General features: G+C 43.4%; 2 protein-coding genes across 2 annotated transcripts in view; both read right to left on the bottom strand.

Moving 5' to 3' along the window:
* LOC133451729 (NACHT, LRR and PYD domains-containing protein 3-like) overlaps positions 1–26524 on the bottom strand; it is a 135089-nt gene that overhangs the window by 42360 nt on the left and 66205 nt on the right. The gene's annotated exons all lie outside the window — the stretch shown is intronic.
* LOC133452283 (cytochrome P450 7A1) lies at positions 958–10734 on the bottom strand. Its single transcript, XM_061731502.1, has 8 exons — positions 10571–10734; positions 9235–9475; positions 8931–9140; positions 8649–8843; positions 8151–8350; positions 7030–7160; positions 5238–5416; positions 958–1287 (listed from the first exon to the last, which is right to left on the bottom strand). Exons 1-8 carry the CDS (start codon positions 10651–10653, stop codon positions 985–987), a joined length of 1542 nt encoding a protein of 513 aa, XP_061587486.1. The 5' UTR covers positions 10654–10734; the 3' UTR covers positions 958–984.

Below are 26524 nucleotides of genomic sequence, written 5' to 3'. Positions count from 1 at the left end.
CATCTCCAACCTCCTGATGTCTAACTGACTGTATCTCCAACCTCCTGATGTCTAACTGACTGTATCTCCAACCTCCTGATGTCTAACTGACTGTATCTCCAACCTCCTGATGTCTAACTGACTGTATCTCCAACCTCCTGATTGCTAACTGACTGTATCTCCAACCTCCTGATTGCTAACTGACTGTATCTCCAACCTCCTGATGTCTAACTGACTGTATCTCCAACCAAAAATATCAGTTTCCTGCAGCAACAACAGCCTTTGAGTTTTCCAGAGATTCAGATACAAAGTGTCGACTCAGTGTTTATGGAAGTTCAGTTTTTATTCCCAGGGTGCCGCCCTTTTACATTTCTTCAAATTGCAATTTGATGCACAATATAGAAAAATCATCACTTTACAAACACAGATATTCACAAACATTAGTAAGCAGCTAAGCTGGTAAAACTCCATTAATGAAGACGTTTTGCCAAAGGATAAAAAATAAATAAAACACAATGCCAGTAATTCTCAATATTTTACACTCAGAGTTGTAAGAAAATCCTTCTGGTCCATTAAAAATGCTGCATCTGAGAAACAATTCCCGCTCTACACAGTTACACACTTGAATACTTGAGTTTATTTTATTTATCCGCTACTTCTGGATTTCTGGGTGAACTGGTAGCTCAGATTCAGTTATCGGTTTAGTGGAAAAGTCCGGAAATCTTTATCTACAAGACAACTCAGCCTGAACATCACAGTATAAACTTACAGCCACATTCCTGCATCATCAGCGTACAACAATCGGACACAAATCTATTTACATGAAAACACTTTCATTAACACTGATGCAAATGTACATGATCCAGTCCCGATCTAGGACCTGGACCCGGTCTAGGTCCCGGTCCCGGCCCAGGTCCCGTTCTAGGACCCGGTCTAGGACCTGGACCCGATCTAGGTCCAGGTCTAGGTCCCGGTCCAGGACCCGGTCCCGGTCCAGGACCCGGTCTAGGACCCGGTCTTCAGCCGGTACCTGAAGTCCACGTCATAGCTGGGCTGCAGGATCCCCAGGCCGGCCCGGGACTGGTCCAGAGGGGGGACCCTGGAGGCCGGGTCCAGCAGTTCCAGGTGGAAGTAGGCCAGGACCAGGGACAGGAACTGCTTGATCTCGTACAGGGCGAAGAACCGGCCGGGACACTTGGTGACGCCGGAGCCGAACGGCAGGAAGTAGTAGCGTAGCCGCCGGCCGCCGCGGTAGAACGTGGTCTTCTCCTGGTTCTGCTCGTCCAGGAACCGGTCAAACTTGAACTCCTGGAGGAGAGAAGAAGAAGAGGGGCATTATGGGTGAGAAGAGGGGCATTATGGGTAAGAAGAGGGGCATTATGGGTAGGAGAGAAGAGGGGCATTATGGGTAAGAAGAGGGGCATTATGGGTAAGAAGAGGGGCATTATGGGTAGGAGAGAAGAGGGGCATTATGGGTAGGAGAGAAGAGGGGCATTATGGGTAAGAAGAGGGGCATTATGGGTAGGAGAGAAGAGGGGCATTATGGGTAAGAAGAGGGGCATTATGGGTAGGAGAGAAGAGGGGCATTATGGGTAAGAAGAGGGGCATTATGGGTAAGATAGAAGAGGGGCATTATGGGTAGGAGAGAAGAGGGGCATTATGGGTAAGAAGAGAAGCATTATGGGTAGGAGAGAAGAGGGGCATTATGGGTAAGAAGAGGGGCATTATGGGTAAGAAGAGGGGCATTATGGGTAAGAAGAGGGGCATTATGGGTAGGAGAGAAGAGGGGCATTATGGGTAAGAAGAGGGGCATTATGGATAAGATAGAAGAGGGGCATTATGGGTAGGAGAGAAGAGGGGCATTATGGGTAAGAAGAGAAGCATTATGGGTAGGAGAGAAGAGGGGCATTATGGGTAAGAAGAGGGGCATTATGGGTAAGAAGAGGGGCATTATGGGTAAGAAGAGGGGCATTATGGATAAGATAGAAGAGGGGCATTATGGGTAGGAGAGAAGAGGGGCATTATGGGTAAGAAGAGGGGCATTATGGGTAAGAAGAGGGGCATTATGGGTAAGAAGAAGGGCATTATGGATAAGATAGAAGAGGGGCATTATGGGTAGGAGAGAAGAGGGGCATTATGGGTAAGAAGAGGGGCATTATGGGTAAGAAGAGGGGCATTATGGGTAAGAAGAGGGGCATTATGGGTAAGAAGAGGGGCATTATGGGTAAGAAGAAGGGCATTATGGATAAGATAGAAGAGGGGCATTATGGGTAGGAGAGAAGAGGGGCATTATGGGTAAGTTCTCCTGGCCCTTCTCGTCCAGTAACCGGTCAAACTTGAACTCCTGGAGGAGAGGAGAGGAGAAGAGGGGCATTATGGGTAAGAAGAGGGGCATTATGGGTAGGAGAGAAGAGGGGCATTATGGGTAGGAGAGAAGAGGGGCATTATGGGTAAGAAGAGGGGCATTATGGGTAGGAGAGAAGAGGGGCATTATGGGTAAGAAGAGGGGCATTATGGGTAGGAGAGAAGAGGGGCATTATGGGTAGGTTCTGCTGGAAACAACCAATCAGAAAAGCTGTGGTCAAACTTGAACTCCTGGAGGAGAAGAGAGGAGAAGAGGTGCATTATGGGTAAGAAGAGGGGCATTATGGGTAAGAAGAGGGGCATTATGGGTAGGAGAGAAGAGGGGCATTATGGGTAAGAAGAGGGGCATTATGGGTAAGAAGAGGGGCATTATGGCTAGGAGAGAAGAGGGGCATTATGCGTAGGAGAGAAGAGGGGCATTATGGGTAGGAGAGAAGAGGCGCATTATGGGTAGGAGAGAAGAGGGGCATTATGGGTAGGAGAGAAGAGGGGCATTATGGGTAGGAGAGAAGAGGGGCATTATGGGTAGGAGAGAAGAGGGGCATTATGGGTAGGAGAGAAGAGGGGCATTATGGGTAGGAGAGAAGAGGGGCATTATGGGTAGGAGAGAAGAGGCGCATTATGGGTAGGAGAGAAGAGGGGCATTATGGGTAGGAGAGAAGAGGCGCATTATGGGTAGGAGAGAAGAGGGGCATTATGGGTAGGAGAGAAGAGGGGCATTATGGGTAGGAGAGAAGAGGGGCATTATGGGTAAGAAGAGGGGCATTATGGGTAGGAGAGAAGAGGGGCATTATGGGTAAGAAGAGGGGCATTATGGGTAGGAGAGAAGAGGGGCATTATGGGTAAGAAGAGGGGCATTATGGGTAGGAGAGAAGAGGGGCATTATGGGTAAGAAGAGGGGCATTATGGGTAGGAGAGAAGAGGGGCATTATGGGTAAGAAGAGGGGCATTATGGGTAGGAGAGAAGAGGGGCATTATGGGTAGGTTCTGCTGGAAACAACCAATCAGAAAAGCTGTGGTCAAACTTGAACTCCTGGAGGAGAAGAGAGGAGAAGAGGTGCATTATGGGTAAGAAGAGGGGCATTATGGGTAAGAAGAGGGGCATTATGGGTAGGAGAGAAGAGGGGCATTATGGGTAAGAAGAGGGGCATTATGGGTAAGAAGAGGGGCATTATGGATAAGATAGAAGAGGGGCATTATGGGTAGGAGAGAAGAGGGGCATTATGGGTAAGAAGAGGGGCATTATGGGTAGGAGAGAAGAGGGGCATTATGGGTAAGAAGAGGGGCATTATGGGTAAGAAGAGGGGCATTATGGGTAGGAGAGAAGAGGGGCATTATGGGTAAGAAGAGGGGCATTATGGGTAAGAAGAGGGGCATTATGGGTAAGAAGAAGGGCATTATGGATAAGATAGAAGAGGGGCATTATGGGTAGGAGAGAAGAGGGGCATTATGGGTAAGTTCTCCTGGCCCTTCTCGTCCAGTAACCGGTCAAACTTGAACTCCTGGAGGAGAGGAGAGGAGAAGAGGGGCATTATGGGTAAGAAGAGGGGCATTATGGGTAGGTTATTTATCTTTATACTCCTAAAGGAGAGGAGAGGGGCATTATAGGTACGTTCTGCTGGAAACAAGTAATTTAGTTGGTTAGTTTAGTATATATATATATATATATATATATATATATATATATATATATATATATATATATATATATATATATATATATATATATATATATATATATATATATATATATATACATATGTAATTGTATTTTATATATAGTTGTATTATATACTACAAGACAATGTAAGGGGGGGCTGAACTTGATCAGCTTTGCTTCCTTTAGCTCCTTCTCCAACTTGCACTTCATCGTAATGTGCTATTTGTTTTATATCAATATGTATACTGTTTGTTTTATGCTTGTGCATATTTGAGACAAATAGAAATCAAATTAAAGCTGCAAGCAGCGATGAACGGGCCCTCGACCTCACGGCCACCGTCCCCCATAAGCATATCAGAAATGACACCACCCACGACTTCCTATGTCAAAACATTCAAAAGTTATAGCAGAAAAAAGGGACAACCAATCAGAAGAAAAGGTGGAGCTAATTCAGGCCAATTATGGTCAAGGACTCAATACCGAGTCCCATGACACCACCCACGACTCTCTATGTCAAACCATTCAAAAGTTATGGCAGAGAAAAATTTTCTAGGGGGCGCTGTTGAGCCGTTAGGCCACGCCCATTAATGCAAACCAAGAAATATCAAATTTATCACCAGGCCTGGCTTGGTGCAAAATTTGGTGACTTTTGGAGAACTATCAAATATGGACCAATCAGATGAAGGGGATGCGCGCTTTTTGGCGTCTAGCGTCGCCACGGTAACGCTTTTGACTGAGAAAAGTAATGCGCATCGTCGCAGGATGGAGACGCACGTTTTGATGTATAACACACCTGGGGGCACGTTACGGTTCGGGCCGTATTAACTGCCGAAGGAATGGCATAAATTGCGCCAAAATTACACAATTAATTCAAAATGTTCAAAATGGCCGACTTCCTGTTGAGTTTCGGCCATGGCGCCAAGAGACTTTTCTTTAAGTTGTGACATGATACAGGTGTGTAGCGATTTTCGTGCATGTACATCAAACCGTATTGTGGGGCTTGAGGCACAAAGTTTTCTAGGGGGCGCTGTTGAGCCGTTAGGCCACACACATTAATGCAAACCATTAAATATCACATTTTTCGCCAGGTCTGGCTTGCGTGCAAAATTTTGTGACTTTTTGGGCATGTTTAGGGGGAAAAGGGGCCCTCATTTCGTCAGAAGAATAAAGAAAGAAAGAAAAATTCCTACAGATCCCTAGCACTGTAAGTGCTTGGGCCTTAATTAATTCTTACGTATGGATCCTCGTAGATCTGGGGGTCGTAGTGCAGCATGGGCGGGTACAGCGCGATCACGTCGTCCTTCCTGATGTGATACGCCTCCTGGTTGTCCAGGTGGAGCAGGAAGTTCTCCTTGGCAACGCGAACGTTCATGGAGGCGCTGGAGAGACGCATGGCTTCCTTGATGATGCTGTCTGTGGACGGAAGAAGGAACATGAACCAGAAATACTGCACTAGTTTAGTTGTCTGTGGACGGAAAGAGGAACATGAACCAGAAATACTGCACTAGTTTAGTTGTCTGTGGACGGAAGAAGGAACATGAACCAGAAATACTGCACTAGTTTAGTTGTCTGTGGACGGAAGGAGGAACGTGAACCAGAAATACTGCACTAGTTTAGTTGTCTGTGGACAGAAAGAGCAACCTGAACCAGAAATACTGCACTAGTTTAGTTGTCTGTGGACAGAAAGAGGAACATGAACCAGAAATACTGCACTAGTTTAGTTGTCTGTGGACAGAAAGAGGAACATGAACCAGAAATACTGCACTAGTTTAGTTGTGTGTGGACAGAAAGAGGAACCTGAACCAGAAATACTACAGCAGTCGTTTAACCTGTGATGAGGCATTGTGACACCGTGGCTGACGTGAAACTCCAGCTTCCTACCAACTGCAGGGCCGACACCTTTGAACGGACTTGAACCACGGGAATGCCATATGACCAAGTTCCTGACTGACTGATATGTTAATACCAACTCATTAGGCCACAGACTTGAATCACGAGAACACCCTATGAGGTAATTTACAACTGAATGATATTCATGCCGAGTGCCCGATAACGGCATTTGGCCACAGATCACATCTGACTGTAAATACCCTTTAATTGCTTTTTGTCTTTCACCTTTGGCTTGTTGATTATTGCCTTTTGTGTTTTGAACTTACTGTATAAAAGTCATGATTCCAACCACTCAGGGTCAGCACACCAACCCAGACACGCTCTATGTAGGTCTGCTCACCGCCGGCTACTGAATAAAACTCACTACACCACAGAATAAAACTCACTACACCACAGCAGACTTCTCAACTGGATTTTATATTATTCTTCGACACCTGTTACCACTCATGTAGAATTTGCATAAAATGCCAGTCCAAGGCCAAAGCAAAAGTAAAGTGAAAGCTGCTCTTGAACCGTTTGAATACATGGATGTTTTTGGTCTCGTTTGAAAGGTAACACTGGCCACGGTTACATGATGTTTTTTAATTTGGAATTAATTATTCCGAATTAGATAATTCTGAATTAAACAATTTTCCTTCCAGTTTACATGGAAATAGTAATTCTGAATTGAGGTTTCCATGAAAACCACGTTTGATGGTCTTTCTCCAATTCCTCTCCAGGTCTGGGGGTTGGGAAGGTTCTGATTGGATAGGGGGGGACCGGAAGTTACGTCTACTGGAATAAACACTAACTTAACCGCTACAACTTTGAAAAGATCACCATTTCAACCATCGTTTCCTGTTTCAATCTGTTCTTTTAATTATTTCCAGGTCCTCCAAAATATTTATTAAATAAATGGTCTCTCTCTCTACTGGTGTAATCATGTATTTTAGACTAAATACTTTACTGGATTGGATCTACTGGACCTTTCTGACTGTAACCAGACCATTTTTGTGGGAATACTTTTGATCAGACGAGTTCTATGAGGCTTCATCGGTGAGTTGCGACAATTTTGTAAATATTTGTTCATTTGTTCGTGGTGTTGATATGATTCCATCCTGAAATGGTTTATATTGGTGGAAACACAGGAATCTCACCGAGGACCGGCATGTTGTCCAGCTGCTCCCGGCTCAGGTTCAGGTTGGGCTCGCTGGGGTCGACGGTCAAGCCGGAGTCCTGCAGAACCTTCTGGACCTCGTGAGAAGCTGCTTTCATGGCGTCTGGACTCCTGAGACAGAAGAGAAGAACCTCCGTCAGTTCTGGGTACCAGTGGTTTGTTCAGGTAAGAACTGCTTTTATAGATTCTCATTTCTACGCTGCAGGTCTATAACGAGCTTCACAGGTGACGGTTGGCTGCAGGTGAATCCGTTACTTATATCTACAATGTCTACATGGTTAAGAGTTGAGGACAGAATGATGCTGCACTTCTGTTTTCAATATGGAATATGGTTCAATCCAAAACTCCATTATATCAGTACAATCAGTTAAGACAGAGATAGAGTCGTCTGCATACGCCACTAGACGGGAAACAAAGGGCCGGTTTTCTACGGAAGAGTATCAGGGCAGGCAGGAGAAAAATAAACTAATATTTTAGAGGAGGAAGATTTCTTTTCATTATGCACTTCGAGAAAAAAGTCAAAATGTCGAGAAAAAAGTCTAATTGTTTGTTGAGAAAAAAGTTAAAAAAAACGTTCTCGACATTTTGACTTTTTTCTCCAAATTTTACTAGTACCTGATCATGTATTAGTACAAGGTCGTGTATTAGTACCTGATCATATACTAGTACCTGATTATGTACTAGTACCCGATCATGTAGTACCTGATCATGTACTAGTACCTGATCATGTACTAGTACCTGGTCGTGTATTAGTACCTGATCATGTATTAGTACCTGATCGTGTACTAGTACCTGATCATGTAGAAGAGGCTCCAGAACGTGGCCGGCAGCGTGTACTAGTACCTGGACATGTACTAGTAAATGATCATGTAGAAGTACATGTACTAGTACCTGGACGTGTACTAGTACTAGTACCTGATCATGTAGTACCTGGTGGTGTACTAGTACCTGGTCGTGTACTAGTACTCGTACCTGATCATGTAGAAGTACATGTACTAGTACCTGATCATGTAGAAGTACGTGTACTAGTACCTGATCATGTAGAAGAGGCTCCAGAACGTGGCTGGCAGCGTGTACTAGTACCTGGACGTGTACTAGTACCTGATCATGTAGAACAGGCTCCAGAATGTGGCCGGCAGCGTGTTGGCCTGCGACGCCCACAGCAGAGCCACGTGGGTCCGGGCCTTGCTGAGGTCGTTGAAGGTCGACAGGGAGTCGTTGAGGATCATCCTCATGGAGATCAGGTCCGACATGTTGGTCCTCTTGGACAGGACGTCGGCGTGCATCGTCCTCGCCAGGTTCTGGAGATGAAACACCACGGTTTCAATTTTCAATTCAATTTAAATTTATTTTATTTGGTAAGGAGGGACAGTGCATCATTATGCATTTACAAAATAAAAGCAGATGCACCCAAATGTAGCCTATTGGCTAATTCCCATTGGCAGTCCCCCCGGCTAGAATATAAAAACAAGCAAGTTTAAGAGCAATACAATGTTAATTGTATTGCTTAATTGTATTTAATGGGTTAGGGAGGGTCGGGTGAGGCAGGGGAACACCAGGGTTAGGGAGGGTCGGGTGAGGCAGGGGAACAGCACGTACCTCCCGGGCCGAGTAGGCGCTCTGGAAGACGTGGATGGGCAGCCCGGCCACCAGCGCCGGGAAGATCTTATCAAACTCCTTGAAGTTCTCCAGAGCGTTGAGGACCAGGGCCTTCTGGGCCTCCTGGCGAGCTGCTGTCTGGTCCTCGCCCAGCTCCTTCCCGAACAGAGTCAGGTAGCCCGACTCAAACATCACCTTTAGACGACAAGAATCACAACGATCACCTCAGTAACCCACACACCGGAGGAAGGAGCCTGCGGCGGTTTGAGTCCGGGTACCGACCTTGTAGCAGAAGGCGAAGATGCCGTCCACCTGCCAGCGTTCCTTGCTAGGACTAAGCGTGTCGGACTTGAGCAGGACGTCCTGCAGGTGTCCCATCATTGTCTCGATGAGGGACGGCAGCGCGTCGCCCTGCAGCGTCTTCAGGAAGGTCTGGTGCAGGTTCTCCGTGGTGTGACCGTGTCGCGGGTCGAAGCTGTCATGGCCAAACGCCTGCAGAACAAAAACCGGGTTCAGCGTCGTTGGTGTACCAGAAACAAAAGCCTTTACCACTAGGACGTCTCCCGTCCACGAGGACGTCTCCCACCTTGACGGACGTGGCGAAGTGGAACTTCCTCCAGTCCAGGTGCCGGCCTTGCCGGATCACCGAGTGGTAGGAGAACGGGTCGCACAGGAAGTGGATGAACTGGCCGGCGATCTTGCAGGTGAAGATGTGGCCATGCTTCTTCTGCCGGCTGAGCAGGAACTGCAGAGGGTTGGACCCGAACTGCAGCGCACAGCCCAGGAACGGGATGAAGCCGTTCTCCACGGCCGGCTCGTTGGGACGCCTGGGAGGTACAGAGGACAGAAATCAGGACAAATCAGGGACTAGGAGATGTTAGGACACGTCTGGACGAGGTAGGGGATGAAGCCGTCCTTCAAATGAAGAAGTTCAGATGAAGAAGTTCAAATGAACGTGTTCATTTAACACGTTCATTTCTGTGACAATGTTGAACTGAATGCAAGATATTTGCAAATAAAGAATTTACCAATTTAAATAATAGGACCTAAAAACCTTAACTTCAAATATTTCCTACAGATATATTTTATTTGAGTGTTTTTGAGACGGTTGCACGGAGCAGATGATGGAAACCCTGCAGCAGACGGACGGACGGAGGAATCTGCAACGACCTGCATGGAAACCCTGAGGAATCTGCACACGCTGCCTTTTGGTTGTTTTTAGACAAAGAATTTAATTTAAAACCACAAGCGTCTGAATGAGCGGATGGTGCAGCTCATCAGGAGATAATAACCCATGACAGCTGACTCATCATTGACTCGTCACTGACTCACAAACTTGTTCTCACTTCAGTTACTGGGGTTTTGTTTTTCTCACTCGGAGCTCGATGTTGTTTGTGAAACCTGAGAACTTTCTGGAGAACTTTCTGGAGAAACTCAGGTCCGTCCACCCGGGTGTTAGTTTAGAAGCATCAGTCTTTAAAAGAAATATATCCTATATATATATATATATATATATATATATATATATATATATACATATATATATATATAAAAAAAAATCTATATAGATATATATATTAATAAAATAAATATATATGATGTATTAAAATATATATTATATAATAAAGTATATATATTGTATAATAAAAAAAAAAAATATATATATATATATATATATATATATATATATATATATATATATATATACATTTTTATTATATAATATATATTTTAATACATCATATATATTTATTTTATTAATATATATATCTATATAGATTTTTTTTAAATATATATATATAAATATATGCAGACAAAAAAAGCATCATTCTGTTGTGGATCCTGCAGGAGTCAGGAGAGATAAAAGACAGAACCAGAACCCGACCAGAACCCCCCAGATCAGAACCAGGTGAATCTTTTACCTGTGTCTGATTCCCAGCGCCAACCAGAGTAGACAGCAGAACCCGACCAGAACCCCCCAGATCAGGGCCACGCTGAGCATCATCTTCCTGGGGGACCAGGGTCCGAGGACGGACACGGAGGACGGAGGACCAGAGGAAGCTCCAGACGGAGGTCAGACGGAGGTCCAGAGGTGATGGAGGTCCAGAGGTGACGGAGGTCCAGACGGAAGTCGGAGGTCCAGACGGAGGTCCAGACGGAGGTCCAGAGGTGACGGAGGTCCAGACGGAAGTCGGAGGTCCAGACGAAGGTCGGAGATCCGGACGGAGGTCCAGACGGAGGTCGGAGGTCCAGAGGTGACAGAGGTCCAGATGGAGGTCGGAGGTGGTGGGGGGGCAGAAACCTCCCGGACTGGACAGAATCAGCAAAAACCTTGTTTCATTAAAGTAAAAAATCCCAGAACTGATGAAGTTCCAGCTGAGAAACTGAAGCCTGAAGTTTCTGCAGACGCGGAGCTCCGTCTGACGGGTTTGTTCCTGACGGGTTTGTTCCTGACGGGTTTGTTCCTGACGGGTTTGTTCCTGACGGGTTTGTTCCTGACTGCAGATAGTTTAGCGAGTCTGACGCCTGCAGCTCCTGCAGGTTTATATTCTCCTCCTGCAGGGTTAATCTGAGGGAGGATCCCAACCCTCAACCCTCCCAGGCAGGAACGTCACACTCACTTCATGCTTCAATTCAAAAACACAATCTCAATTTCTCCCTGTTACTCTGGAGCGACACGCATGAACTCTTATCTGCAGTTCATCAGTTCATCTGCAGCAATAACACCAGTTCATCCGTTCATCTGCAGAAATAACACCAGTTCATCAGTTCATCTGCAGAAATAACACCAGTTCATCAGTTCATCTGCAGAAATAACACCAGTTCATCCGTTCATCTGCAGAAATAACACCAGTTCATCAGTTCATCTGCAGAAATAACACCAGTTCATCAGTTCATCTGCAGAAATAACACCAGTTCATCCGTTCATCTGCAGAAATAACACCAGTTCATCAGTTCATCTGCAGAAATAACACCAGTTCATCAGTTCATCTGCAGAAATAACACCAGTTCATCAGTTCATCTGCAGAAATAGCACTAGTTCATCTGCAGCAATAACACCAGTTCATCCGTTCATCTGCAGCAATAACACCAGTTCATCCGTTCATCTGCAGCAATAACACCAGTTCATCAGTTCATCTGCAGAAATAACACCAGTTCATCAGTTCATCTGCAGAAATAGCACTAGTTCATCTGCAGCAATAACACCAGTTCATCCGTTCATCTGCAGCAATAACACCAGTTCATCCGTTCATCTGCAGCAATAACACCAGTTCATCAGTTCATCTGCAGAAATAACACCAGTTCATCTGCAGAAATAACACCAGTTCATCAGTTCATCTGCAGAAATAACACCAGTTCATCAGTTCATCTGCAGAAATAACACCTCCAGGTTTCCAGGTGATTGTGACGTGAATCAGACCTGAATTCAGAAGGCAAGCCAAGTTTATTTGTACAGAACAATTCAACACAAAGTAATTCTAAGTGCTTTACATCAACATTAAAAGCAGCAAGACACAATTAAAACATAAATAACAAATAAAATGAAATAAAATGATGAGAAAAGAGGTAAAATAATCAAAAGTAAGGGCAGTAGAGACCAGCAGGTAGTATTTAATTAAACAGTAATGTTTTTATCTTGATTTAAAGGAGTCTCAGGTCTACAGGAAGAAGTTTGTTCCACCGGTGACGAGCAGAAGAACTGAACGCTGTTAGGGAACTAACAGATCAAGATGAACCTCAGGGGTCTGGGAAGTTTCATTGTTACATTAAGTTTAATCTCCTTCTAAAATCCCAAAAACTTGAGAATATGATAAAAAGGAAACAGCAGCAGGTGAATCTCTGGGAAACACAATTCCACATGTGAGCGGTGGCCTTGACCAGAGTCCAGGGCCGGAAACCTGATACCTGAGTCCTGATAACGGGTAAATACTGCCAAGGTCGTGTGTGTGTGTGTGTGTGTGTGTGTGTGTGTGTGTGTGTGTGTGTGTGTGTGTGTGTGTGTGTGTGTGTGTGTGTGTGTGTGTGTGTGTGTGTGTGTGTGTGTGTTTGGTCTAGAGTGACCTCTGTTATCGGAGGGAGTTATTATGAAGCAGCTGGAACACCTCGGCTCGTCGTGATTATTCAGCTCGTTTAAGAGTCGTCTGACAGGACGGAGCAGGAAGTTGCTGTAAAAACAAGTCACACACGAATAACCGCCGCTGTTCCCCAGACGAGCTCGACCAATCACACGCCTGCAGGACGACAACACGACCAATCACACGCCTGCAGGACGACAACACGACCAATCACACGCCTGCAGGACGACAACACGACCAATCACACGCCTGCAGGACGACAACACGACCAATCACATGCCTGCAGACGAGCTCGACCAATCACACGCCTGCAGGACGACAACACGACCAATCACACGCCTGCAGGACGACAGCACGACCAATCACACGCCTGCAGGACGACAACACGACCAATCACACGCCTGCAGGACGACAACACGACCAATCACACGCCTGCAGGACGACAACACGACCAATCACACCCCTGCAGGACGACAACACGACCAATCACACGCCTGCAGGGCAACAACACGACCAATCACACGCCTGCAGACGACAACACGACCAATCACACGCCTGCAGGACGACAACACGACCAATCACACGCCTGCAGATGACAACACGACCAATCACACGCCTGCAGGACGACAACACGACCAATCACACGCCTGCAGGACGACAACACGACCAATCACACGCCTGCAGGGCAACAACACGACCAATCACACGCCTGCAGGACGACAACACGACCAATCACACGCCTGCAGGACGACAACACGACCAATCACACGCCTGCAGATGACAACACGACCAATCACACGCCTGCAGGACGACAACACGACCAATCACACGCCTGCAGATGACAACACGACCAATCACACGCCTGCAGGACGATAACACGACCAATCACACGCCTGCAGGACGACAACACGACCAATCACACGCCTGCAGGTTAACACGACCAATCACACGCCTGCAGGACGACAACATGACCAATCACACGCCTGCAGGACGACAACACGACCAATCACACGCCTACAGGACGACAACACGACCAATCACACGCCTGCAGGACGACAACACGACCAATCACACGCCTGCAGGACGACAACACGACCAATCACACGCCTGCAGGACGACAACACGACCAATCACACGCCTGCAGGACGACAACACGACCAATCACACGCCTGCAGGACGACAACACGACCAATCACACGCCTGCAGGACGACAACACGACCAATCACACCCCTGCAGGACGACAACACGACCAATCCTGAGCAGGTTCAGGTGTTTTACCTGAGCAGGTTGAGGTTTGATCTGTTCAGACTCGCTGTTGGATCTGGTTGATCTGGAAAGACGAGCAGAACAAACACGAGAGTTCAGGTCCTGGTGATTCATCGAGATGATGAAAGTCTCAGTTATGCGTTTTTTTGTGCATGTGTGTGTTTTTTTGTGCGTGCGTGCGTTTGTGCATGCGTTTTTTGGTGTGTGGGTGCATGCGTGCGTGGGTTTTTTTGTGCATGCTTTTTTTGTGCGTGGATGCGTGCATGCGTTTTTTGTGTGTGCTGTTTTTGTGTGTGCGTTTTTTTGTGCGTGCGTGCATTTTTTTGTGCGTGCGTTTTTTTGTGCGTGCGTGCGTTTTTTTGTGCATGCGTTTTCGACATTTCGACTTTTTTCTCAAAATTTTGACTTTTTTCACAAAATTTTGACTTTTTTTCTTCTTTTTTTTCCTTTTTCTTTTTTTCTTTTTTCTCTTTTTTCTTCTTTTTTTCTTTTTTTTTTTTTAGTTTTTTCTCTTTTTTCTTCCTTTTTCCTTTCCTTTTTAATCTCAAAATTTGGACTTTTTTCACAAAATTTTTTTTTCTTCTTTTTTTCTTCTGCCTGGTGGCCCGGGAATCCTGCAGGACCAACCCGGGAATCCTGCAGGACCAACCCGGGTGTCCTGCAGGACCAACCCGGGAATCCTGCAGGACCGACCCGGGTTTCCTGCAGGACCGACCCGTGTTTCCTGCGGGACCGACCCGGGTTTCCTGCAGGACCAACCCGGGAATCCTGCAGGACCAACCCGGGAATCCTGCGGGACCGACCCGGGTTTCCTGCGGGACCGACCCGGGTTTCCTGCGGGACCGACCCGGGTTTCCTGCAGGACCGACCCAGGTTTCCTGCGGGACCGACCCGGGTTTATCATTAAATCATTAAGTGTCAGTAAAACCAAATTAATTGTTTTTGGCAATAAACTGATAAATGCTCCAATAAAGCTAATCATCAATAACATCAAATCTGAACAAACAAACTAAATTCTTAGGAATAATTACTGATGACAAACTCACATGGGAGCCAAACATTAATACCTTAAAAACTAAATGATCTAAAACAATAGCAATATTATATAAATGAAAGGTATAATAAATAAAAGATCATTACAAACACTAGATCACTAGAGTGTGGGGGAATAAATACGTATGAATCAATAATCCAACCCATCTATATCTTACAAAAAAATCTATTAAAATTGTTAACTTGTCTCACTATCTCACATTGAAAAACCCACTTTTCATTCAAAACAATACACTTAAATATAAAGATATAGTTAGTGTGAACACCCCTGTAATAATATATAAGGCTTATAATGATTAACATGACGTGGTAGATGTTTATCCGTTTTAGGAGTAAAACTGTGGAACTCTTTAGACAACGACCTTAAATTAGCAAACTCAATAAAAGCATATTAGCTGTTATTGAAAGCAAACGTGATAATACAGGACTGTCTCCCAAAATTAGAATATTGTGATTTTCTGCAATTACAAAAACCAAAATGTCATCCCTTCTGGATTCATTACAAATCAACTGAAATGTTGCAAGACTTTTATTATTTTAATATTGCTGATCTGATCTGAACTCAAATATCCTTTCTCGAAAAATTAGAATATTCAGGGAATCGTAATCTTAAACTGTTAGATCTCCTAGGATCCTGCAGGTCCATCCTGGTCCTCGACCTGGTCCTAGTCCTGGACCTGGACCTGGACCAGGACCAGGTCCAGGACCAGGATCTGGAACGGGACCAGGACCAGGACCAGGACCAGGTCCAGGACCAGGATCTGGACCTGGTCCAGGACCAGGACCAGGTCCAGGTCCTGGTTCAGGACCAGGTACAGGTTCATATCTCAGACTCTAAACTGATATGAAGTGTTTTTATCACAGTGTTTTTATCTGGACACATGAGGTTTTTCAAGGTCAGTCTTTTATCTGTCAGTCGTGCAGCAGTTTGACCTTTGACCCCGTCAGAAAACAGATGTGGATGATAAATAAATATATAAATGAACATCGTGTTCAGGGTTAAACGGCTCCGTTCACACAACACCAGCTTAAAGATTTTCATTTAGCAAAAAAGAGCCATAAGAATAATCAGTAGAAAATGATATAGAGATCCAACAAATCCATTATTCCTTCAGTTAAAACTGTTGAAATTTCATGAACTAATAGACAAATTATGTTTATAGCTCATATAAAAAGTTTACCAATCAACGTTCAGAAAAGATTTGAAAAAAGAGAAAGCATGTATAACTTAAAAGGAACAGAGATTAAAAAAAAAAAACAAGATTTAGGACTAAATTGATGGAACGTTGTGTTTCTGTGAAAGGAATCAGTTTATGGAACAATCTGAATAAAGAAACCAAAGAACATTACCTTCAAAAGAACAATTAAAGCCTGTATGTTAAGTAAATATAATGAAATATGTTAGTTAAGTTTGGTTCACATCCCCATAGATGGCGGTAATTTTATTTTATTTTTTTATTTACTTAGTAGTTGTGTGTGTTTTTTTTTTAATTTTTAATTTATGTTATTTGTGAATTTATTTCTTGGAAAAAGGGGCAGATTAGATAAGATTATTCTTCTTTCTTCTCCCTTTTCATTCACAATTTATGAACATATGCATTTGTATTTGTATTGAATTGTTTGTTTTATTTTTTTGAATGAAATAAAGAATAAAATGAAATGAAAGAAAATGTTATTAATTAAAGGCCCTTTTAAAGAGGATAAATAGTCTTAAAGTGTCATATCTGAGGTTTTCAGGGTCCTCTAAATGTCATTTTAAGATGTGAATCATTGATAAATCACTAAATAAAACACTGGCACGTTTGACCTCCACCAGCTTTAGTCCTGCCTGCTGATTGGTCCTCAGCCGGCCAATCACAGAGCAGCAGCTTCCACCAGCTTTAGTCCTGCCTGCTGATTGGTCCTCAGCCGGCCAATCACAGAGCAGCAGCTTCCACCAGCTTTAGTCCTGCCTGCTGATTGGTCCTCAGCCGGCCAATCACAGAGCAGCAGCTTCCACCAGCTTTAATCCTGCGCTGTGATTGGTCCTCAGCCGGCCAATCACAGAGCAGCAGCTTCCACCAGCTTTAGTCCTGCCTGCTGATTGTTCCTCAGCCGGCCAATCACAGCGCAGCTCTGCATCTATGCCCATACTGGGTTCTAGTAGTACCGGGTACTACAATCCAAGTACAAATACAAGCACTACTGTCTCTGTTGAGATTACAGAGAGAGATGTTTCCTGGGGACTTTTACTTCTTTCTTTATTTCATTCATTAAAAGAAAAACAAAACAGTTTAATATAATTACAACAAATCTCTTTCCTTGAATGAAAGGAAACAGAAAGAAGCTTATTTTATCTTTCCCTTTTTCCTAAGAAATCACATTTCAATTAATGTAATAATAAAAAACTAATTAAAAATTAAGCAATTTAAAAAAAAAAAACACTTTCCAATAAACATAATTCAAGTTATAATTATTATATAAATAAAATAAAATAACGCTTAATAATACTGCAACTTTTATGAACTATGGGGATGTCTAACAAACTATAAAACAGGTACTAACAAATGTCAGTTTTTGAAAATGAAGGTGACAAAGAAATTAAAAAGGCAAGGCAGGTTTATTTATATAGCACAATTCAACACAAGGTGATTCAAGGGGCTTTACATCGACATTAAAATCAATTCAATTCAATTCAATTCAATTTTATTTATATAGCGTCTAATACAACAGAGTTGTCTCTAGACGCTTTACAGAGACCCATACCCAGAACATGACCCCCGAGCAGTTATTACATAAACAATGGCAGGTAAAAACTCCCCTAGTGGGAGAAAAACCTTAAGCCAAACAGTGGCAAGGAAAAACTCCCCTTTAGGAGGGAAGAAACCTTGAGCAGGACCAGGCTCATCAGGGGGGGACCCTCCTGCCGAGGGCCAGACTGGTGGGTCAGGGACGGCAACAGCACAGCAGGCAGGTGGAAGCAGCAACGGGATGAAATCAGCGAGACATAGTTGTACAGTAAATAAAATTAGGGTTAGGGTAAGAAAATAAGTAAAAAAAAAAAGCACAAGCAGTTAAAAATAAGGGCAGTAGAGTACAGCAGGTAAGTATTTAAAAAAGATGTATTCCATATTTTTCTGAGCTGAAACGTGTTTCTCTGTTCCAGTCGGGAGTGGGAGGAGGACGACGGTCACATGACTGGGTCACATGACCGGGTCACATGTAGGTTCACCTGAGGTCGTCCTGCAGTAACCTTAACCTGCAGTAACCTGCAGTAACCGTAACCTGCAGTAACCCTAACCCTAACCTGCAGTAATCCTAACCCTAACCTGCAGTAACCCTAACCTGCAGTAACCCTAACCTGCAGTAGCCCTAACCTGCAGTAACCCTAACCCTAACCTGCAGTAACCCTAACCCTAACCTGCAGTAACATGCAGTAACCCTAACCTGCAGTAACCCTAACCCTAACCTGCAGTAACCCTAACCTGCAGTAACCCTAACCTGCAGTAACCCTAACCTGCAGTAACTCTAACCTGCAGTAACCCTAACCTGCAGTAACCCTAACCTGCAGTAACCCTAACCCTAACCTGCAGTAACCCTAACCCTAACCTGCAGTAACATGCAGTAACCCTAACCTGCAGTAACCCTAACCCTAACCTGCAGTAACCCTAACCCTAACCTGCAGTAACCGTAACCTGCAGTAACCGTAACCTGCAGTAACCCTAACCTGCAGTAACCCTAACCTGCAGTAACCCTAACCCTAACCTGCAGTAACCCTAACCTGCAGGAACCCTAACCTGCAGTAACCCTAACCCTAACCTGCAGTAACCTGCAGTAACCCTAACCCTAACCTGCAGTAACCTGCAGTAACCCTAACCCTAACCTGCAGTAACCCTAACCTGCAGTAACCCTAACCTGCAGTAACCCTAACCTGCAGTAACCCTAACCCTAACCTGCAGTAACCCTAACCCTAACCTGCAGTAACCTGCAGTAACCCTAACCCTAACCTGCAGTAACCCTAACCTGCAGTAATCCTAACCCTAACCTGCAGTAACCCTAACCCTAACCTGCAGTAACCCTAACCTGCAGTAACCCTAACCTGCAATAACCCTAACCTGCAATAACCCTAACCTGCAGTAACCCTAACCTGCAGTAACCTGCAGTAACCTGCAATAACCCTAACCTGCAGTAACCCTAACCCGAACCTGCAGTAACCCTAACCTGCAGTAACCCTAACCTGCAGTAACCCTAACCCTAACCTGCAGTAACCCTAACCTGCAGTAACTCTAACCCTAACCTGCAGTAACCCTAACCCTAACCTGCAGTAACCCTAACCTGCAGTAACCCTAACCTGCAGTAACCCTAACCCTAACCTGCAGTAACCATAACCTGCAGTAACCCTAACCCTAACCTGCAGTAACCCTAACCTGCAGTAACCCTAACCTGCAGTAACTCTAACCTGCAGTAATCCTAACCTGCAGTAACTCTAACCTGCAGTAACCCTAACCTGCAGTAACCCTAACCTGCAGTAACTCTAACCTGCAGTAATCCTAACCCTAACCTGCAGTAACCCTAACCTGCAGTAACGCTAACCCTAACCTGCAGTAACCCTAACCTGCAGTAACCTGCAGTAACTCTAACCCTAACCTGCAGTAACCCTAACCTGCAGTAACCCTAACCTGCAGTAACCTGCAGTAACTCTAACCCTAACCTGCAGTAACCCTAACCTGCAGTAACCCTAACCTGCAGTAACCCTAACCCTAACCTGCAGTAACCCTAACCTGCAATAACCCTAACCTGCAGTAACCCTAACCTGCAATAACCCTAACCTGCAGTAACCCTAACCTGCAGTAATCCTAACCTGCAGTAACCCTAACCCTAACCTGCAGTAACCCTAACCTGCAGTAACCCTAACCTGCAATAACCCTAACCTGCAATAACCCTAACCTGCAGTAACCCTAACCTGCAGTAACCTGCAGTAACCTGCAATAACCCTAACCTGCAGTAACCCTAACCCGAACCTGCAGTAACCCTAACCTGCAGTAACCCTAACCTGCAGTAACCCTAACCCTAACCTGCAGTAACCCTAACCTGCAGTAACTCTAACCCTAACCTGCAGTAGCCCTAACCCTAACCTGCAGTAACCCTAACCTGCAGTAACCCTAACCTGCAGTAACCCTAACCCTAACCTGCAGTAACCATAACCTGCAGTAACCCTAACCCTAACCTGCAGTAACCCTAACCTGCAGTAACCCTAACCTGCAGTAACTCTAACCTGCAGTAATCCTAACCTGCAGTAACTCTAACCTGCAGTAACCCTAACCTGCAGTAACCCTAACCTGCAGTAACTCTAACCTGCAGTAATCCTAACCCTAACCTGCAGTAACCCTAACCTGCAGTAACGCTAACCCTAACCTGCAGTAACCCTAACCTGCAGTAACCTGCAGTAACTCTAACCCTAACCTGCAGTAACCCTAACCTGCAGTAACCCTAACCTGCAGTAACCTGCAGTAACTCTAACCCTAACCTGCAGTAACCCTAACCTGCAGTAACCCTAACCTGCAGTAACCCTAACCCTAACCTGCAGTAACCCTAACCTGCAATAACCCTAACCTGCAGTAACCCTAACCTGCAATAACCCTAACCTGCAGTAACCCTAACCTGCAGTAATCCTAACCTGCAGTAACCCTAACCTGCAGTAACCCTAACCTGCAGTAACCCTAACCTGCAGCTGAATTCTCTCTGGAGTCGCTGGGGGACAAATCAAATACGTAAATAAAGAAATAATAAAGATAATCAGCTGCACAGCAAACGCCACAATCGTCACCTCACATGTAACGTTGTTTGAATGAATGAATGAATGAATGAATGAATGAATGAATGAATGAATGAATGAATGAATGAATGAATGAATGAATGAATGAATGAATGAATGAAGTTTATTCAGTCATGACAACAAAAAACAACACAGCACCAAAAAACATTCTGCAAAGCATTAACATTTCCCACAAAACCAATAATCATGTGTTTAACAACGACTGAAAAGGCAGAAGCTGCTGCTGATAAAAGCCTGAACTATATTATCTACTTTCTTTCTGTGGCTACCGACCTCCAGAAAACCAAAAAGAGAATACAAAAGCAAAGAAACGACAGAAAAGCAAAAAGAGAATAGAAAAGCAAAGAAATAACAGAAAAGCAGAGAAACGACAGAAAAGCAAAGAAACAACAAAAGCAAAGAAACGATAGAAGAGCAAAGAAACATTGTCAGATAGTCAATCGCACTTATAAGCTTCAAAAACAGCTTTACAATCATTGAAAATCATTGAAAATCATTGAAAAGGTCGTTTTCCAGCAAATCCATGCTTTTATGATGCAAAACAACCTCTTTAATGTATTTCAGTCTGGATTTCGGCCACACCACAGCACTGAAACTGTACTCATCAAAGTCTTAAATGATATTCATCTGAATAATGATGCAGGCAAATCCTCTGTTCTGGTATTATTGGATCTCAGTGCTGCATTCGAAACAGTTGATCATAACATTCTTCTCAGCAGACTGGAAAAGTGGGTGGGACTTACCGGCACTGTGCTTCAATGGTTTAAATCTTACTTACAAGATAGGGCCTTCTTTGTGTCAATAGGAAACCATGAGTCTGAGAGAACCAAGATCACATGTGGGGTTCCTCAAGGGTCTATTCTCGGACCGCTTCTATTCAACATCTATATGCTACCGCTAGCTATTCTCGGACCGCTTCTATTCAACATCTATATGCTACCCCTAGCTCAGATTATGGAACATCACAACATTTCCTACCATACTTATGCGGATGACACACAGCTCTATATTTCAGTGTCACCACATGACTACAGTCCCCTACTCTCATTGAGTAACTGTATTCACCAAATCAATGAGTGGATGTGCCAGAATTTTCTCCAGCTAAATGCAGAAAAGACAGAGGTTCATTTTTGGCCCTAAAAATGAAAGGGAAAAGATCAGCGCTCACCTTGGCTCCATGTCATTGACAGCTACAAATCAAGCCTTGGTGTAATTATTGACTCAGAACTGAACTTCAACAGCCATCTAAAGTTTATCACTAAATCTGCCTATTACCACCTAAAAAACATTGCTAGAATTAAGGGGATTCTGTCTAAACAAGACATGGAAAAACTTATTCATGCATTCATTTTCAGTAGGTTGGATTATTGCAATGGCATCTTTACAGGCCTTAACAAGAAATCAATCAGGCAGCTGCAGCTGATCCAGAACGCTGCCGCCAGAGTCCTTACAAACACCAGGAAACTGGACCATATTACACCGGTCATGAAATCACTACACTGGCTTCCAGTGAGTCAAAGGATAGAGTTTAAAATCTTACTGCTGGTCTACAAAGACCTGAATGGTCTTGGACCAAAATATATGCTGAATCTGTTAGTTCCTATGAAGCTCCCAGACCCCTGAGGTTCATCTGGATCTGTTAGTTCCTATGAAGCTCCCAGACCCCTGAGGTTCATCTGGATCTGTTAGTTCCTATGAAGCTCCCAGACTCCTGAGGTTCATCTGGATCTGTTAGTTCCTATGAAGCTCCCAGACCCCTGAGGTTCATCTGGATCTGTTAGTTCCTATGAAGCTCCCAGACGCCTGAGGTTCATCTGGATCTGTTAGTTCCTATGAAGCTCCCAGACCCCTGAGGTTCATCTGGATCTGTTAGTTCCTATGAAGCTCCCAGACCCCTGAGGTTCATCTGGATCTGTTAGTTCCTATGAAGCTCCCAGACCCCTGAGGTTCATCTGGATCTGTTAGTTCCTATGAAGCTCCCAGACCCCTGAGGTTCATCTGGATCTGTTAGTTCCTATGAAGCTCCCAGACCCCTGAGGTTCATCTGGATCTGTTAGTTCCTATGAAGCTCCCAGACCCCTTAGGTTCATCTGGATCTGTTAGTTCCTATGAAGCTCCCAGACCCCTGAGGTTCATCTGGATCTGTTAGTTCCTATGAAGCTCCCAGACTCCTGAGGTTCATCTGGATCTGTTAGTTCCTATGAAGCTCCCAGACCCCTGAGCTTCATCTGGATCTGTTAGTTCCTATGAAGCTCCCAGACCCCTGAGGTTCATCTGGATCTGTTAGTTCCTATGAAGCTCCCAGACCCCTGAGGTTCATCTGGATCTGTTAGTTCCTATGAAGCTCCCAGACCCCTGAGGTTCATCTGGATCTGTTAGTTCCTATGAAGCTCCCAGACCCCTGAGGTTCATCTGGATCTGTTAGTTCCTATGAAGCTCCCAGACCCCTGAGGTTCATCTGGATCTGTTAGTTCCTATGAAGCTCCCAGACCCCTGAGCTTCATCTGGATCTGTTAGTTCCTATGAAGCTCCCAGACCCCTGAGGTTCATCTGGATCTGTTAGTTCCTATGAAGCTCCCAGACCCCTTAGGTCTTCTGGATCTGGTTTTTTGTGGTTCCAGAACCAGAACCAAGCAAGGTTCATCAGCGTTCAGTTATTCTGCTCCTCACCGGTGGAACAAACTTCCTGTAGACCTGAGGTCTGCTCCAACTGTAGATCCTTTAAATCAGGATTAAAAACATTACTGTTTACTCAAGCGTACTCTTAAATTAAATTTACCTGCTGTATTCTACTGCCCTTATTTTTAACAGATTGTGCTTTTTATTATTTTACTTCTTTTCTTATCATCTTATTCAATCATATTTGTTATTTACTGTCTAATTATGTCTAATTATTTACTGTCTAATTATGTCTTGCCGCTTTTAATGTCAATGTAAAGCACTTTGAATTACCTTGTGTTGAATTGTGCTATATAAATAAATTTGCCTTGCCTTGCCTTGCCTACAAAACATTTTCTTAAAAACCAAAAGAGAATGACATGTTTTTAAATGTTTGCATCATTCCTGAATTTAACTCCAGTAACGGAGACACGTCTCCTTTTCAGACCTTTTTTAGCTTTTTGTTCAGTGAAATTGCAGACGCCTCTAAGATTATATGTTGTGTCTTAAATGAAGCTCCTTAACTGTAAATATTTAAAGAAATGGGTTTGGTGGATTCCATATTCATTTACAAGTTCCTCAAATGACAATTTATTCTCCTTGTACAGGATTTAAAATGTCCTTTGTTGTCCACATTTTAAAGCTTTCATTCCCCCATATTGGTGAAAAACCTGAAAGTGAAGAAGATTCACCTAAAAATGATTGCACATTATGCCAAACATGAATTGTGTTTCTCACAAAGGGGTTATCGGTGATTAAAGCCTCACACTGGTGTAAATAACTTCTGATTAACTTGAATGAGAAGGTTTTTTGTGTTTATTTGATTCATATTTGTCTCAGTTTGAAGGTCTGAGCTCCGACTCCTTCACTGCTATTATTATTACGTTATTCTGTAACTAAGTTTTGATGCTGAGTGTCATCTACAGTGTAGCCGACTACAAGAAACAAAATAATAAAATAGATCATTTATAAACCATTTACTGTAAAACATCTTATCTACTTTACTTTTGGTTTATAATAAACTTACTGCCACAGCGATGTGCAACAACAAAGTAGTACAAAAAACTAGAACTATAATTAAAATCACTCAACTTAGATAAACAGAACTTCGTCAATATGTTCTCCATATAAGAATAAATTCAAATGTACAAAAACGGACATTATTAAATAGAATAAACAAATAAAATCAAACAAATAGAGCCGAGAGGCAGCAGTCGTCTACTCTAGTCTGTTAACAGAATAATATTAATCATTGTGTTTTTCTACAATAACCTACCTTTGATAATGTATGAATCATCACTCACATGTAAAAAATAATGTTATTTATTTATGTATGTATGTATGTATGTATGTATGTGTGTGTGTGTGTGTGTGTGTGTGTGTGTGTGTGTGTGTGTGTGTGTGTGTGTGTGTGTGTGTGTGTGTGTGTGTGTGTGTGTGTGTGTGTGTGTGTGTGTGTGTGTGTGTGTGTGTGTGTGTGTGTGTGTGTGTGTGTGTGTGTGTGTGTATGTATGTATGTATGTATGTATGTATGTATGTATGTATGTATGTATGTATGTATTTATTTATTTATTTATTTATTTATTTATTTATATATTTATGTATTTATATATTTATTTATTTATATATTTATGTATTTATATATTTATTTATTTATATATGTATTATTATTATTATTAGTAGTAGTAGTAGTAGTAGTAGTAGTATTGTTATTATTATTATTATTATTATTATTATTATTATTAGTATTATTATAAAACACACATACCTACTTTAATAACTGTTTTATACAGTGATATAATACTCAATTATAAATATAGTCAAAATCAAAGCAAACAAAAGAAAACAAAACAAACACCAACATTTAGTTGTTACTATGTATGTGTGTAATAATAGAAGTAATTATAATGCATGGTATTACATTATCATTACTTTACTATAATACTACAATATAATAGAAAACAATAGACAGAAATGGTATAACAATAATAATAATAGAGATATAGATAAACAAATACTGTACGTATAATATAACTCAATATATCCATATAAATACCTACATATCTATATCCATAATATACATCCATATATCTACATATATTCATTATATTAATGATAGTATATACATTAATGATAGTATATACATTTATATATAAATAGTATATAACTTAATTATAGTTCTAGTTTTTGTACTACTTTGTTGTTCCACTTGAAATTGCTGTTGCAGTTTATTATAAACCAAAAATAAAGTAGATAAGATGTTTTACAGTAAATGGTTTATAAATGATCTATTTGATTATTTTGTTTCTTGTAGTCGGCTACACTGTAGATCAGTGATTCTTAACCATAGGGCCGCGGCCCACACTTGGGCCGCGAGCGCCATCTAGTGGGCCGCAAAAAGAATTCAGTTTTGTACGTGTGGGCCGCGGGGGCCGCGGGACTGCATAGCAACTCCCGACCAAATGAGGAGAAGAAGACCCTCAGCTAGCTGTACGTGTAATAGTAAGATAAATGGTGTGTCTTTACAGAGTAAATCCTTTATTTTGCACAGAGTAGGTTTAGATCCACCAGGATCAGGGATCGATTACTTGGGTCTGCGCCCAGAGCGAGCGAGCGCGGCGTGACCATTTATCCCGGCGCGTCCCCGCGGCCGGGGAGGTCGGCTGAGGCTGCCACTCGGGCGGCGACTCCGTCGTTACTGGTGAAAGATGGTAGATGTAGATGCGTGGGCTGTCGAGTCTGCTGGACTGGACTGTTCAGGCTTTCGAAAAAGCATCGGAAAGTGACTCTGCTGCAGCGGCCAGAGCTGCGGGCTCTGCCCGTCGCAGCTGATCAGACTCGGATGAAACCCCGACACACGCAGTCCTGACAACTTATTCATGTAAATAACTAAAGGAAAATCCAACTAAGTTTTATCCCCGCTCTATTTTTAAATATGCACACTTGTAAAGGAAAGTTCAACCCGGAATGGACAGATTCATCCTTGTTCAGTCTTCACACTGGGACA

The sequence above is a fragment of the Cololabis saira genome, chromosome 10 (assembly GCF_033807715.1).
Source record: "Cololabis saira isolate AMF1-May2022 chromosome 10, fColSai1.1, whole genome shotgun sequence".
Taxonomy (NCBI): domain Eukaryota; kingdom Metazoa; phylum Chordata; class Actinopteri; order Beloniformes; family Belonidae; genus Cololabis; species Cololabis saira.
Note: the sequence above shows the minus strand (reverse complement) of the source record. Positions and strands in the feature narration are given on the sequence as shown.